This window comes from the organism of the source record quoted next, unplaced genomic scaffold (genome assembly GCF_019419815.1).
Source record: "Pyrus x bretschneideri cultivar Hongxiangsu unplaced genomic scaffold, Pyrus_bretschneideri_v1 Contig86, whole genome shotgun sequence".
Classification (NCBI taxonomy): domain Eukaryota; kingdom Viridiplantae; phylum Streptophyta; class Magnoliopsida; order Rosales; family Rosaceae; genus Pyrus; species Pyrus x bretschneideri.
The window spans coordinates 1412640-1430515 of NW_025999827.1; the positions used below are offsets into that span (position 1 = coordinate 1412640).

The window sequence follows — 17876 nt, forward strand, 5'->3', positions numbered from 1 at the left end:
TACTTTGGTTTTATTATGTGTCCACATCCATCTATCAAAAGAAATCATTTAATCTACTTTATCAAGCCATAGAGTGGAGGGATCATTTATTCTATTTATCATAATAATTAGGTCAAGCCGTAGAGATAGAGTCGGCTAAACCATTATAATTAAATGAACCATAAAAGAAAGAAAAGAAGTCAAGTTTTCCACAATCTGGTGAAGTCTTTGAGGTTAAAGACGGGTTAGGGTTGCGGATTTCTTATATTATAAGAAAGATGGTAGCACTTTTTGGATCTCATTTTTTGTTTTTGAAGCTAAAGAGTATTTATAACATTTCCTCCACGTGTATTATGACATGTAAAATACCGCTTAAATACCCGATACTTAGATAAAACTCTCTGATTCAATAAAATACCAAACAAGCCCAGACTTGGAACTTATAGATACCAAGGATTGGATTTTGAGGTGGGACTTCACATATTCTACCAGCTGCTTAATTGATGCTGAATTTTGCAACTGGTAGAGGATCTGCCGCCCTTATCTTTGTAGGTATTTCTGGAGGAAAGAGTCTTCCGTCGCCCACGGGCTGCTGACATGGCACGTCGTCTCTGCTTGTTCAAGCGCTTTACCAGCTCCGCATCATTGTCCTTTTCAGTGTCATTATCTCCCTCCTGCGGAAACAAAACTATTCAGAGTGCTTTTCCATATCATTACAGTGTAATGTAAAAGAAACTGATTTCTCATTGGATTGAAGGACAATTACATCTCAGTTTATATGCACTTTCACTAATTACATTTAACTTTAATTAAGCAAAACTGATTTCATTAACAAAACAATAAACTTCAACAATCTTGACTTAGTTGATAAGTAGCACAAGGAAAGACAACTGCTATTAGCCTATTGCAGCTGCATTAAGGTATGGATCCACAAGCTATGAACCCATGACGTTGTAAATATAAGTTACCTAATATCTGCCAGGCCATGATTGACCGTACACTACAAGGCCTAAATAATCCTAACTTCAATTCCATGTAGGAAGTACAATTTCAAGACTTACCTTGTCACTCACATCTTCACATTCAGGTTTACTGCTCGGGCCTGCTTCACAGTTTCTTAGATTGTCCTCTTCCTGCTTTAAATTTGAAGTCTGATCCTGAATTATTATAACAAAGTGTAATTAGCATGTGGGCCAATATCCTAATTGATAGTGTGTTGGGTTTCTACCATGCGTCCAGGGTTCAAAGCTACCTCCCCCCCCCCCACCCTAAAACTCTCTAAATTATTATAATAGTTTTAAACCCTTCTCCCCTCCTTAAAAATAATGATTAAAAAAAAAAAAAAAAAACCTAAGTGTAAGTATGAAATTACAATGCATGATGCAAGAAAGCATCTCCAAGTAAATAAGGACCACCGAAATAAAGGATGTCTCTCTTAGTAAGATACAATTATACAAGTCAGAGTTATTTTCACAAGCCGATTTGTTATTATTAATTCGTTATACAAACACAAGAACTTTCTATATTCCTCTGCAAATACACTATCAGTTATGATTTCACTAATTTTCATCTTGCACATAGAGAATTACTTAAGATCTCAGATTGTGACTCAGATCACTTCCATTTCTTCATGACATCAACATCAAGTGAAAAATGTACCTGATCTACCAAATGCAATGAATCAACACCCTCTATGTTCGCTTCATTTAGCACAGATACGTCCGTGCCATCTTCAGCACCTTCATCACCAGAACTAGCATCCTTATCCAAACTTCCTTCAATGAACTGCATGTAACAACAAAATATTGAGAACATTACAACAAAAATAAATAGAACGATATTGGACTCAGAGATGTCTTGCATACGACTGAAAAGGCATTTTTGGTTAAATGAACTTGATCAGAAATAGAAATGTATATTGTGACCACAGATGTGGACTATACACTCGATAACCCAATGAAAAGTTTTTCCAAAAGGGTGTAACATCTTCCTTGCAAGAACAATATGAGTGTCTGGCTCCACAAATACAAATTGAGAATGTATATGAATCTACCATGCTTCACGTCAACATGATACCTTCTCAATGTCTTCCTGATCCTTCCTAGTAAACCCACTGGCAGCAAGTTCCTTGTCCAGAAAAACAGCATCCTTGGCTATGGAAGAAAAACAAAGCCTCACACTTTCGTCTGTGTCTACCTCTGTTCCATCGATATCATCTCTGCACTCTCGAAAATTCATGTTGAACCTGAGAAAAAGAAAGAATCTTAACAAACTAGGCAGAACATTTATCCCCAACATTTTTTATTCACATGCCACTGACACATACCCTAACCTCAGGTGGATAAATGAAAAGTAAGTAGACACCACCGTATACTAATGATCTTAAAGAAAATAATGAAATCGGAGGAGGCAATAAATAAGCAGTTTGTCAGTTGCACATAACCTATATGTTATTGTTCAGTGTGTTGCTGTTAAACTAATGTTATCAAGCAAATGGTGCCAAATATCATCTGGATGCATTCCTTCTGTCAACCCAACTAGAAATGCTGTTCAGGGGTTTCACAACCTTGAAGATTATATATAAAAATTCAGAAAGTGAAAAGAAATTGCATCTAACTTGCTAGTTGAAACAAAAGAACACTGACCTCTTTCTAAAAAACTTAAAGGCACATTCAACATCACGGTCAAAGTACCTGAAACATGGGAATTTCATAAAATGAGAATATGGTATCTGATAAACAAAATTTTTGGGCAAGTAAACAAATCAAAAACTTAGATAATCAACAATAAATGACTGCCATTTTTAAGAAGCAGATCTTACATCTGTGCATTATGATGTGATACAGATACCATTTGTGGAAAATCAATCATGGTGACCTTCTCGTCATCATCAATCTAAAATAACAGAAAATTGGAAATTATTTACGAGTTTACCTATGAGTTGAAATAAGAAATAATAAGGCCTTTGGAGTGCACATATTAACTGAAATACTGATAGAACATATCGGAAAACTGTACCAAGTGAGAGCAGGAGTAGGAGAAACAGTGTTGTAAAATTAAATTACCAGAGACTACCTCAAATGCATACCATAATGTTAAATTCATTGAAGTCACAGTGGATTAAACCATGCTCTGCAAGGCGAACAACAAGTCCAATGATTGTTTCAAAGACTACCTCTGGGTTCTGCAACTGCTTCACCTGTACACTTTATAAGACAGAAGTGAATTCCATACCTCCATGAAGCAGCACGATCATTACCATTCTCATTCATTTTCTAATCTTTTTTATTCTTAGGCAAGCCAGCTCCAAAAAAAACGTAAAGAAACACATTATGTCTGGTAATTTCATTGTGTAACATGCTATTTCCAGGGTTTCTCATTCAATTATTATTATTTTTGGCAAAAGAAACGAAGTTTCAATGCTAAATGATTCAATTATTTGAACCAGTAGTTTTTAGGAGAAGCTTACAGTGGGTAGCCTTGTACGAGTGACATAATCACACAATGCCTGTTACAATCCACAGCACTTGGAACAGGAAAGCCATGCTCTTCTAAAGCCTGTTCAAGCAGAGCAAAATCATCCATACACGTAATCAACATGATAAACCCACAATAGGGCAACACAAAAAGATAAAAATGCCAAAAGATATAGACAACTAACCTTCATAAAAGCGAACTCTTTTAGTGCAGCAAGGCGGGACAAGTAGAGCCAACTATAACTGCTCCGATGTTTTAAGTAATCACGCTTAGATTTTACAGCCCTAAAAGAAACCCTACCAAGCCTGTGCAACTTCATTGCCATAACCGTACCATCTTCTGTGGCCACCTCAAAGATATCTTGAAAAGAAAAATAAGTTCGTTTACAATGATGGAATATATTACTACACGATTGACACAGTCTCAATTGGTAATATAAACCAAAAGAGTAGCGTACCAGACTCTTTTCCTACGCCAATTTGACGGCCAACAGACACAAAGACTCCGCGATTGACCAGAGTCTTAATTGCGAGAAAATCATAACCAAGGTAGGTGAGGCGAAACCCATCATCTGGGTGCACATGAACACAACAGCAAAGACATAATAAGATAAATTTCATAACAAAACTATTGTTGATTGATTGAATCAATTACAACATGTGCATTACATTTAGATGAGTCGTGATGCAAGAGCTTATGCCTGAGCAGATTCTTGAGAACCTTATAAGTACCCCCATGCCTATAAATTTAACGATTAGATCATCAAAGTTACAAAAAATAAAAGATAATGATTCAAATTCAACAACAAAAAAAAATTAAAAAGTAGATACATGTTACATACTTGAGCGAAGCAATGCGATCCACCAGTTCACAGGGAACAATTTCATGCTGCAAGAGAAATTCAAACAGATATACGTAATTAAGCAATCAGCTATAGTTACGCTGAGAAATTAAACCGATTTCGGGAAAAAGAAAAAACAAGTAGAGGGGTTTATTTACATTTCTCATCCCCATTTCCACAGCAGTTAGAACCCTAAAATCATCTTTGCAGAGGTATCTCAACATGTTCACATCCAGCTTCATTCTGCTGTTTGGCTTTCTCTACTGCCTATTTTAGCCTTGGGAATCCTGGTGATAGGCTCGGAAGGGGAAGTTCCGATCGGTTCGGTCGGGGTGCTGTGGTGGTAGAGGCTGAATCTTAGCGGCAAGGGCTTCAGTGGAGGCGGCGATGGCTTTGACGGTAGCAACTATGAGGGTCAGAGATCGATGAGCGAGAGAGATGAAGGGAAACAAGGCCTGAGTTGGTGGAGGTTGATGACAGATGGAGATGGAGGGACAGAGACTGCCGGCGAGGAGAGGGCTAAGGGTTTAGGGTTTAGGATCTGCGTTTTCACTTTCCTGTTGCCGCGGTTCCAATTATAACGTCTGTTATTTCTTTTATTTCTTATTTATAGTAATATAAAAATATTTTTTCTTTTTTTTTCAACAAAAATATTTTTTCTTTTATTTTTTATTCATAGTAGTATACAAATATATTTTTTTGGCAAAATATAAAAAATTATAAAATTGTTGCAATTGTATTAGATTAAGAATGTGATTGTGTAAATCCTAGTATATCTAGAAGTATATTTGTATATTCCCTTTAGTAGTTAAATTCATATTAAAGTGTTAATCCTATTAAGGATTTAACCAATCCTACTAGTATAAATAAAGATATAATTGGGTGATACAACACACATCTCATAATTACACATCATAATTACATCTCTCTTTTATCTTTCAGTAAATTAGGCCTACAACACGTTATCAGCACACTCTTACTGAAAGCTAAGGAACTGAATGATCATGGAGGAGGCTTTCTTCTACAGCATCAAAGGCTTTCAATTATTTTTTTTCCAATTAGGTTCTTTTAAAATAAATTAAAATATTTGAAACAACCTTGAAGTATGAAAACATTTCCCATGATGCATGAACCCCCAATATTTATATTTTCATTTCAATTATATATATATATATATATATATATTGCATATGTGTTCATATATTTTGTCAATATATATATATATATATATATATATTTGTTCATGCAATACGTAATTATGCTATGTGGAATTTGTGACTCAGAGCATCGAAATTAATTTAGAAGCAATTGGGGTTTTTAACCCTATAATTCGAAAAAAAATCAATAAATTGGGATTGAGCCGCGACTCCACGCCTCACCGTAGAGCCAACATGGCTGGCATGCAGCCACACAATCACTAGGACGGCGTCGTTTACTGCATAACACGTGGCCTCGGCCTGGGTTGGTCTTCATACAGGCCTCAAGCCCTAAGTCCACCAGCAAGCCCTCAAAGCCTTGATGGGCTTCGCACAACCTGGCCCGCCTGCAACTAGGCTTTGTCCTAGCCTCAGCCTGCGATCCGAAGCCAGCCTTTTAGCTGGGCTTCTTGCACCGAAGCCCAAACCGAAGCTTGTCTGCAGTTGGGCTTCACTCGCACACCCTTGGCTAGCTTCTGAGCTGGGCCCGTGTTCCCCTGCACTGCTAGGTCTATCCTAAAACCCCGGCCCGTGGCTTGCAACCATGATTGGGCTACTCCGTAGCCAACCCATGGCCCACTAAACCCTTTTAGGGCTTAGCCGTGCACACAGCACCCAAGCCCACCGATATTGGGCTATGCTAATCTAATGCTATTTTTTGGCATTCTCTATAATTTTAACCCGAATGTTATTATTATTTTTGCTTCTACGATCAAACCTGAATGGTTACGATCTATTGAATTAATTAAAATGACCAGCAGTCCATTAATCTGATAATTAATCCAAAATTATTGGCCTAAAGTTCACTTTTTGGCAATTAACGATTCAATAAATTATTTTGTTTCTTTGAACCGGATTATCTTTCGTAATCCCGATGCACTCACACTTGGGTTCCTGAAGCAATCCACAAATTCACAACGCTTTATTGTATATTGTCTTCTGTGTCCTTGCAGGTACTCCTATATATGAAATGAATGTTCATAACTAAATCGAGTCTGTAGTTTCAAATTTAGTGCCTTTGAAACCCACAATTTTCATTCAAAACTTACCACATGAAACTCGTAGCTTTCATGCTTAAATTAAACCGACACATGCTTATAGAACCTGCATGTTCTACGATATATGTCTATGGCTTTCCATACGACTAACCACATTTTGTTGTACCCTCCATTTTAAGGACATGTCGAACTTGAACAAGCTTGATTTCACCACTTTGGAAGTCTCTGGAAGAAACTACCTAGAGTGAGTATAAGACGTGAAGCTTCATCTTACTGAAAATAGTCTTAAAGCTACTATTGAGGAACCTACCGACGATGAACCCATCGACAAAGCTCCAAAAGCTACTACTATGATCTTCATCCACATATACATCCATGATGCACTGCAGACCGACTACCTTGCAAAGGAGAATCCACGCACCCTCTGGCTCGCTCTGGCCGATCGCTTCGATCACTTGAAAGACATTTACTTGCTTGAAGTAAGACACGACTGGCAGCATTTACACTTCCAAGACTTTAAATCTATGAATAAATACAACTCTGAAGCTTGTAGAATCCAATCACTACTTAAGTTCTGTAAAAAAGACTTAATCGAACAAAATCTCTTGGAGAAGACCTATTCAACCTTCAATGCCACCAATATTGTCCCACATCACCAATATAGGGCACAAAAGTTCACCAAATTTTTGGATTTGATATATGTTTTACTTCTCTTTGAAAAGCAAGACCAATTTTTGATGAGGAATCATCAAGCTCGACCCACCGGCTCGAACGCTCCGCCTGAAGCGCATACGACTAATTCTAGCAACCACAACCAAAGGAAACCCTGTCATAGTCATGGAAATGAACGGCAAGCCCCACCATAGATCCAAGGTCAACAAAACAAAGGCCCACCCAAGGGAGGAAATTTGACCCAGAAACGCCAACCCCTTGTCCCGTGTGATCCACTCCAATGCCTTTTTCAATGGTGGTTCTAAATACGTCATTCATGATAGCTGCTGAACGTTCCTACCCTATATTTTCAATCACATTAATGGCAAAACAAGAATGAACATCATTAGGATACTTAAAAAATTCAGAAACATTAAAATTAATCATATCGCCATCAAACTCCATAGTTAACGCTCCCTTGGACACATCAATCTTGGTTTGGGCTGTTTTCATGAAAGGTCTTCCAAGTAAGATTGGCAATGGTGTAAAGTGGGTTGAATCCTCCATCTCAAGCACCTAAAAATCTGCTAGAAAAATCAAATGGTCTACCTGCACCAAAACATCTTCAAAAACTCCTTTCGAATATATATTAGATCGATCAACCAATTGAATAATGACACCATTATTTTTAAGCTCTCCTAGATTCATAAATGCATAAACAGAATATGGCATGACATTAATGGAAGCACCTAAATCTAGCATAGCATGTTCAAACCTTGTATTACCAATAACACAAGGGATAGTGAAACTACCTGGACTTTTGCATTTGGGTGGCAGCTTTCTTTGCAAAATTACAGAGATATTTTCACTTACATGTATCACCTCCTTCTTCGATATCTGTTTCTTTGTTATACAAAGCTTCTTCAAATACTTAGCATACATCGAAACTTGCTTTATTGCATTAAGAAGCGAGATATTGACTTGTACCTTCCTGAAGGTTTCTAAGATGTCTTTTTCATTCTCTTCTTTCTTAGATTGCATAAACCTGTGAGGGAAAGGCACATTTGGTGGAATAGGGTTAGAAGGAATTGAATTCGAACCGACCTTACCTAAATTGGGTGGCATAAGAGCCTTAGAAGGCTGAGGCAAGGATTGTTCTCCTCTTGTCGTGGCCTTGTCCACCACTTCTTCTTCGGGCAACAGTTGTTCGTCCTCTTTTTGGCTTTGTTTGGACGTTTTTGGATTGGTTCCAATTTCTTTACCACTTCTCAAGGTGATGGCCTTAGCAGTTTCAAAACCTCCATTTGGATTGACAATGATTGAACTAGGGAGTTTGCCTTGTTCTTTAAATTGTCCCATGAATTATGCCATCTGCCTAATTTGATTCTTCACTTCGCTCATCTCTTTGACTTGATTTTGTAAACCCTGAAGTTGGTGCTTGAAGAATTTTATCACAATCTATTAATGAACCTAAATTTGGTTGGGAAGGTTGTGGGGGTGGCTGTGGTGGTGCAAATGGCCTTTGATAGAGCCCTGGAGGTACCTGTCTATATCCACCTTCTTGTTGAGTTTGTTGAGGTTCCCTACACTTTATATTTGGATGATCTCTCCAGCCCGGATTGTAAGTGTTGGAGAATGGGTTACTCCTTGGTTGATTTTGGCCTTGATAACCTATAGCATTGGCACTTTCCATCCCCCATTCTCTATTAATTGAGGACATTGATTGGTAGGATGTCCTTGCATAGAGCACACGCCACATGCAGCTACACTTTGCACTTTTGGATCCTTCAACAACCTGTGATATAAAAGTAGAGAGACTAGCCATTTGAGATTAGAGTTCTAAAATAGCATTTACCTGATTGACTTGGATTAGGTGTGCATGTTCTCTTTCTCTAACTCCTTCATATTGTTCTGCATTCAAGGCTCGATTCACTATTAAAATCTTTGCAACAACTGGGGTTTTGTCAACTAAAGCACCTCATGTTGAAGCATCAAGCATTTGTCTCTCAAGTGGAAGTGGTCCCTCATAGAAATATTGAATTAAATGCTCCTCCTTCATTTGATGTTGTGGACAAGATGCAACTAAAGTCTTGAAATGCTAATAAGCTGGTGAGGATTCCCATGGGCCTTGTTGAATTCCACTAATTTTCTTTCTCAAAAGAATGACTCTTAAAGTTGGGAAGAATTTCTCTAAGAATGCTTTCTTCATGCTTTCCCAAGAAGTGACGATTCCAGGTGCTAATTCAAATAACCAATATTTAGTATTTTCCAAAAGAGAGAATGGAAAGGCTTTCATATTCAAAATATTCCCATCCACATTAATTGGTGTCATACTCGAACATACTACTTCAAATTCTTTAAGATTCTTGTTCGGATCTTCCATGGACAGCCCATGGTATTTGGGAATGTGATGCAGCAAACTAGACTTCAGTTCAAACTCATCAGTTTTCCCTTGAACTGCCACAGGGTATTGAATGCAAAGAGGAATGGCATTGTCCAATCCCAAGGCTGAAAGTTCCTTGATTGTTTGATTGTCAACAACTATGTCTTGTTCCTCTTCCAATTCCGTTTCAATTTCAGCTTCAAATTCAGATTCAGAACTAGAACTAGGTGGATTGAATTTTGGCTGCTTCCTCTTCCTTCTCAAAATTCGTTCAAAATCGTCGTCAAATTCCAATATATGTCCACAAACAGGTTGAGAACTTCGAGTCATAAACTAGTACCTAAAACAAAGAAAACTAAACTAAACTAAATCAGAAACACAAAAAAAGACACGAACAAAAACAAAAGGGAAGATTAGCCATTTTGCTAATCCCTGGCAACGGCGCCAAAATTTGATGTGATAGAAACTAGTACACAAATTAAACCCTATAATTTAGATGATTGTAGTATGAGCAAGTAGGGATCGTTCTAGACCGGGGATTAGGAGAGATGCTAATCAACACAAATTAAACTTAAAAACTAAAAACTAAGCTAGACTAACACAAAATAAGAACAAAGGGGGATTTTTGGATAACAACAATACAGTAAATTGCAGCAAACCAATTAGGTCTTGTACGAGATATAGGTGAAAGACTAGCTAGAGGATTCTTCTCCACACATGAAACATACGCATACAAATCGATTTCCATTTATTATTTCTATAAACCATGAATGACAATCCCCCAAATTAACTCTTAGATTTCCTAGGTTCATTGAATTGGACCCAATGACACAACCAAATTATTCTTTTCAAGTTACCTAACTATGAAAAGCATGATAGAGATACATCTCGAAGATCATTAAGTTCTGTGAAAATCATAAGCATTGACAAAGCATCTGTAACTATGAAAAGCATGATACTCCTGCCAAGAATTTGCTTAACTCAATCATGACTAGTGACTTTTACTTCTTGCAAATATAAGTTCATAACGATTAGGTGAAATTCCCTTATATTCTAGCATCAAATCCTTGCATGCAAACTAAGTGTGCACCCTTAATAAACATATAAGAATAAGTTTTCAATAAAATAGATAAGTAAATCGCATTCATGTTTTATGAAACAATAACTGGATGTAATCAATTTATATAAAACATATGATCATGGCTTCAAATTCACCTCTAGCTAAAAACAAACTTAGTTACACATGTTCATCATAACTAAAAAGCAATCTAAAATAAACATTGAAGCTTAAAACAAAGATAGAAAGAACTCTGAAAATTCCAGCAACTTCAATGGATGAATGGTAGGCATGGCACCCTCTAAATCTCTGTAAGAATTTCATATATATATATATAAGGGAGGGGAAATGGCTGAATCCAAGGAGGAAAGGGTTTTGGCGTTTTTGAGTTATTTTAGGACTCTAAAAATCAGGTAGAAAGTGTTGGAATATGATTAGGATTCCTCCTTGCAGCTGGAGATAAGATAAGATAAGGTAAGATAGGATAAGGTTGGATAAGAAATGTTCCTCCCCAATTAGGATTCCTCTTTCTTGTGTAATTCCTTGCCTTCCAAGCCTCAACTTTAATTTCTCCAGATTTTAGCACATATCTAGCACCATTTAAACACCAAAAACATCCAGCCCATATGCTATCCACGCCTGTTATCCAACCCAAGTCCAAAACTGCTCCAAATTGCTCCATTTTGCCATTTACTGTCATCTTTACCAATTGGACCTACAATAATACGAAAATAACATAAACTACCAAAATAAATGGAAATTAACGAAGTAAATGCAAAGAAATAAGATAACAAAGTTGCATAAATATGCTCATATCATCACATGTCTATTTATTGCTCGTACGCAATGTTGCATTTGCGAAACTCCTAGCACAAATCATTAAGTTTGGGGTTCACCACCCTGATTATTTGATCAAGTCGATTCGACTAGATAATGCTGGAGAGTTTACATCACAGACCTTTGACGATTATTACATGTCTGTTGGGATTGAAATAGAACATCATGTACCCCATGTTCACACCCAAAACGCCCTGGCAAAAGCTTTCATAAAGTGCCTTGAAACGATAGCTCGGACTTTGGTTATGCATTCCAACTTGCCGATATCTGCTTGGGGCCATGCAATATTGCACACAGCTATGTTGGTCTACCTGAGGCCCACTATTACCCAACCTCATCCACCGTTACAGTTAGTTACTAGATCAAGTCTTACGTCTAGCATTTATGTGTGTTAGGGTGCGCAATCTATGTGCTAATAGCACTGCCACTACGTCTAGAGTAAAATGAGAATTTATGTCGGTTATGATTCGCCATCCATTATTCACTACTTAGAGTCCTTGACATGAGATCTCTTTACTGTACGTTTTGTGGATTGTCACTTTAATGAGACAGTCTTCCCGTCATCAGAGAGCTAAGATCACTAACGTTCATGTAGAACACCGTGAATTGTTATGGATTACTCCCAATATGTCTCATTTAGATCCCCGCACCCCTCAGTCTAAAACTGAAGTGCGACGTATTCTAGATCTTCAAAGCATCGCTTAAAGCATGTCAGATGCTTTTATTGATCTAGCAAAGGTGACGAAATCACATATACCTCTACAAATGCACCTGCAAGGATGAATGTACTCAACGTATGATGTATCACCACCTTGGAAGGTCGGACCGTCCCAAGGGTGGGGCGGCCACACCTCCCACACAGCCCAGTACACTAGCAGCAAGCCAATTACCTGCTCTTACCCTAAAGCATGGCAGACCCTTGGTTCAAATGATTCACAACCCTGGAAAAGGAAAACAGCACAAACTAGTAATCCTAGTCTAGGTTATTCTAGATTACGATGATGTCTTAGATAAGACATACCATTCTCCTGAGAATCATGAGATTTCGGTCTATTACACAGTATTGGATGAGGTTTGGAATCAAAATGAGATGATTTTCGATGATGAATTCATGTATACAATTGCTTCCAACATATTGTTGATGAATGTCAACGTAGAGCGGATTAGTCAAATTGGAAACAAGCAATCCAGGTCGAACTCGATTCACTTACGAAACGTAAGGTGTTTGGGCATGTAGCTTCTACTCCACCACATGTGAAGCCCATGGGTTACAAGTAGGTCTTCCTAAGGAAGCGTAATGAGAAGAATGAAATAATGCGATACAAAGCACGCCTCGTAGCGCAAGGCTTCTCTCAACGCCCTGGGATTGATTACGAGGAGATGTATTCCCCCGTAATGGACGTCATAACGTTTTGCTACCTTATCAGTTTTGTAGTTTCCGAAAAACTAAATATGCAGCTTATAGACGTGGTAACTGCATATCTCTATGGTGATCTAGATACGAAAATCTACATGAAAGTTCCAGAAAGACTTCCATTGTCTAGTTCAAATAGTTCTAGACCACGAAATACTCTCTGTATTAGATTGAGGAGATCACTCTACGGATTGAAATAATCCGAGCGGATGTAATATAACTGTGTGAGTGAATATTTGACAAGTCAGGGTTATGTGAATAATGAAGTATGCCCATGCATATTCATCAAGAAGTCACATTCCGGATTTGCTATCATTGCAGTTTATGTCGACGACATGAACCTCATCGAAACTCCTGCAAAGCTTGAGGAAATTGCCGTTCACTTGAAATCAGAATTTGAGATGTAGGATCTTGGAAAACCTCGATATTGTCTCAGCCTGAAGATTGAGCATTGTTCAGATGGAATCCTAGTACATCAATTAAACTACTCCCAAAAGGTGTTGCGACGTTTTAATGAAGATAAAGCGAATCCTTCGAGTACTCCTATGGTCGTTCGGACTCTAGATACTAAACGAGATCTCTTCCATTCCAAGGAGGATGAGGATGAGACTTTGGAGCCTGAAGTTCCATACCTAAGTGCAAGCTTTATAGTACTTCGCTCAATGCACTAGACCCGACATCTCATTCACTATTAATCTTTGATAACTCATATATTTCATGCATTTATACCATCCATTTCTAGTCTCTTTATGACTTTTTGAGTTAAACTAGTTGCATTTTACCCTATTTTGTGTTAGTGTGCAGTTACATGTACTATAGGATCAATTTGAAGGCAAAAGAAGTGAAAACATGCCATTTTTAGGGTTAACCCTTATTCAAACGTGGAAAGAAGTTTAGTGGCCTGCTTTGAAGCCCAAATAAAGAATCCAAAGCGAATATGGATGGTTAGGAGACGAAGAGTAGAATGGGAAAGGAATTGGATTATCTAGCCTGATTTGGAAGAGCCAAATAAGGAAAAACGTTCAAAACTTTGGCTTAATGGTTGGCGTCACCTTACAATCAGCTGCAGCCCCATTTAGCATATAAATACTAGGGTTTCATATCACTTTTACACAAGCCCCCCTTGGGGGTCGCCCAGAGCTCTCTCTCTTAACTTTCTTTGGCATTTCCTCTAAAAGATCAAGAATCAAGAATGGAGAAGAAATCCAATCAATTTCTTACAAACAGATGCAATTTGTGATTTCGGAGCTAAAGAATCGAAGCGGAAGAAATGAAGGTCGAATAAGCTATGAAGCAATTGGCAATGGTACCATGAAGAAACTAAAGAATCTTGTTTCTCTGAATATTCCTCTTCTCATTTAATCAATAAAATAATTACACATTATTTTGATATATATAGCCAAAGCTATTTACATAACAACTATAACAAACTAACTAATTACAGACACATGAACTAAATGATTGGCTGACTATACTAACTAATTTGTCATGACTTGGCATCTTCATCTTTAGTGGTTGTCGTGGGCCCCACACTCATGTTCTTGTATGTGCTGTTATGGGTATCATCTAATGGTTGAGATCATCATCCGTTGTGGGTATCAATTTCCTCAATGGCATTGTCGCATTGGATCTTGGGTACAATTCTAACATTGATTTTAGAGGCAATTTGTTGAACAAGGTTTTACCGTCGTCGATTTGGAACTTGTGTTATAATCTAGTTTTGCTTCGGGTTCATTGGAATCCCTATCTGGGGCAGTTCCTGAACATGCATTGTGAAACTCAATTTGCAAGAATTTATAGTGTCTTGATTTTGGTAGGAACAAGTTTTCTGGGAATTTCCCAAAATATGTAACCTAGTTTGGTGGGCTTAAAGAGCTTGATATTGGGAGTAACATGTTTTCAAGACCGATTTGTGAGGGTTTAGCGCAGTTAAACCTCAAAAATTGAACCTTTCCATAATAATTTTTGTGGGTTGTTGCATGTTTTTGGGGGATCAAAGTTTGGAGTGGAAGCTTTTCAGGGTAATAGCTGTCGATGCAAATTTCTGCCGTCTCTAGCTTTGATGAAAATGCACCTATAAAACAATCAACACCTTTGATTAAGGACCTAAGCCTCTTGCGCCCACGAGGTGGGGGGGGTTAGGCTAATGGATCTCTGATGCCTAAGTTTGTTTCTCTGAAAAATACTAAGTGTTTAGGGCTTGTTAGGGTTGTAAAAACTTACCAAAATTTGGTAGAATTGGGGGTATATATAGGGGAGTGGCCGGCCATGGTGTTAGAGTTTTACCCTACACATGGCGACATCCTATTGGTGAAGGTTTTATGGAGAAATACTCTCAAGATATTAAATAGGAAATAATATCTTAAGATAATGGAGTAAATATTCCTAATTGGTTTAAATAGGGATTACTTACTTGAATGGAGTCAAGCTTCAATTGGGAATGTAATTAAAGATAGGATTTGGGTAATTAATCCTTATCTTTGATTCTTTGACTTTTCCTTGCCCAGGGCAGGTGAGCTGTTGGCATTATTATCGGTTTGATGATTGCCACTGTGGTTTTAGCTTCATTGTGTATTGGGTATGTGCAAAACAATAAGAAAAATAGCAGGGAACGTAGTGAAGATGAGTTGGAGGAAGGAGAAGACGATGAAAATGGTGGCGGTGGGAAAAGGGATTTGGGATTCTAGGAATAGGAAGAGAGAGTTTTTCATTAATTTTAATTTTGTTCTACAAAAAATAGTTAATTTACTAATATTTAATTAATTTCTCAATCCAGTTAGGCGAGGGGTGGGTCTCAGACTCTTGCGCCTGTCACGTATGCATTTAACAGAAAAATTTACAGAAAAGTTGACAGAGGTCTGACATTTCTACAAATTCGTAAGTTAAGGTATGACATTAAAATGTTTAAAACACGAGGTATGAAAGTAACGCACATTAGTAGTGATGGATACCAACCAAATTGATAATATTAACAACCATAATTTTTACGAAGTAAATTGATTTGTATTTTGAAATACCTTAAAAAGTCCAACAAATCTTCCGTAACACATTTCCGGAAGTTAGAAGAGACCGAACCCCATCACATACATCCTCACCAACAATCATCCAATGGTTTTGGTAGAATTCGGGAGACATACCATCGAAACTAGGAGCCTTGGTAGGATGCATTTGTAACAGCGCCGATTAAATCTTCCCATTCAAAAATGGTGCAAGGAGTTCCCTGCTCATATTTGGCATTACTTTAGGTTCCACCAAGTCAAGCACCACAAATGCCTCCTCATGCCCCTGGGAAGGAAAATGTTTGGTGATAATAAGAGACAATAATGGATTCCATGCCTCTCTTGTCCTCATGCCAAACGCCTTCATCATCAAATAAACCACATAGCCTATTTTTCCTTTGTCTTCTACTAGCTTTTTGATGAAAAAAATGATGTATTATGGTCCATCAAATGTCATATTTTTCACTCACTTTATAACAAAATATGAAGGACTAAACAATATAATATGAGTGAAAAAAAAAACGGGGTTTTTGAACCTTAATCCTTCAAGAAGATTAAAATTTAAAAAAAAACCTGGTGTTAGATTGAATATTGATTTTAGTCCCTAATGTGTCCTTAATTCAAAATAATTAATGTGTATTTTATTTAATGTCTCCCATTAAATATTTAAATTTATTAATACACAAATTTTAATTTATTTTTTGACCAACAAAGAGTTTTTTAATTTATTAATTTTAACATTCTTCAAACTTGAAAGACTCAATTAATGTACCTAAATGTTAGTACCGAAATATATTATATTGAACTAACATATTTAAATGTTAGTACCAAAATATATGTGTGACAACCCATCCCAAATTTTACGTTTTTATTAATTTTAGAAGCATGAATTTACGAAAATGCCCTAAAGGCAAGGACTTTGACTTCCGTTGATCATCGATTAGAGTGACGTATGACTTATTCTTTTAGCATATCCTCGTAGTACTTGCCACTACGAACGCATAAGCAAAAGCCGTTTGTGAGTTTGAATTATAACGATATAATTACGAACGTTTGAAGTTGGTTATTTAAAGGTAGTTAAATTATTTGAACTCCCACCTCGTGGGAAGGCTAACTAATCAGCCTTAAGTAAAGAGAAAAAAGGACCAATCAAATTAAAAGGGAAAGAGGACCAATGAGAAATCAGAAAAGAAGAAAGAAAAAAAAAAGGGAGTAGCCTTCCCGTCGACCCATACCCACCACGAGCTCCCATTTTCCAAGGCCGATTTCGGCCAATTCCGGTGGAGATTTTCGACGCCACCACCACCATCTTGAAGCTCTCATTCCCCTCTACAAAACCCACCTATGAACCATCTTAATTAACCACGGTATGTGGCAATTTGAGGTCACGAAAGTCGATGAAAATCAATAGTACTCTGACCACCTTTTTCAATTTTCGGCAAATTGGCAAAGCGATGTCCGATGTCACCACTTGAGCTTAGTAGCCCATCATCCCAGGAGAAAATCCCAACCAACCTTGACCCCGTTGGACCACCGTAGACGACAAATCGACGTCGGGAAGTTTTAGGCACCTGCCAGCTTTGTGGGAAAAATTGACCCCCTTTCGTCCACTTTTGGACTTTGTGGCAAGTATGAAAGTTGTTCCTCTCTTTGAGATCTTCATTCCTGTAAATTTTGGTAATTTTTGGAAATAGTTAGATTTTCTGATGAGTCGGGGCGGTCAACCGCCACCCACATTGGCGCATGGCTAGTAGGCCGCCAATGCTATTTTTGGCTATGTTAAATGTCTTGAATTTAGTCTTGATATTTAAATGACATAGGTTGATCGTTGGAATCTAAATTCTCTACAATACGTTAATAGGTATTTAGGTGAATCGACGATTCAACTGTTGGATTGTCACCAAACTTTGTTACATTGTAGTACATAATATTTGAAGAATGTAGGAACTTATAGATTGGGAATCCGACTTACAGATCTTTCAGAATTGGATTTGTAAGTTCATAAAATAAAATGTTAACCGCTAATCAATTTTGGGAATTGGTG

General features: G+C 37.5%; 1 protein-coding gene across 1 annotated transcript; it reads right to left on the minus strand.

Moving 5' to 3' along the window:
* Nucleotides 1-224: 224 nt before the first annotated feature.
* Nucleotides 225-4855, minus strand: LOC103931787 (serine/threonine-protein kinase rio2). The gene is made up of 13 exons (XM_048576193.1): nt 4456-4855; nt 4298-4344; nt 4125-4195; nt 3914-4027; nt 3641-3816; nt 3449-3537; nt 3068-3185; nt 2801-2874; nt 2625-2672; nt 2056-2224; nt 1639-1764; nt 1041-1136; nt 225-653 (listed from the first exon to the last, which is right to left on the minus strand). Exons 1-13 carry the CDS (start codon nt 4537-4539, stop codon nt 465-467), a joined length of 1401 nt encoding a protein of 466 aa, XP_048432150.1. The 5' UTR covers nt 4540-4855; the 3' UTR covers nt 225-464.
* Nucleotides 4856-17876: the final 13021 nt, after the last annotated feature.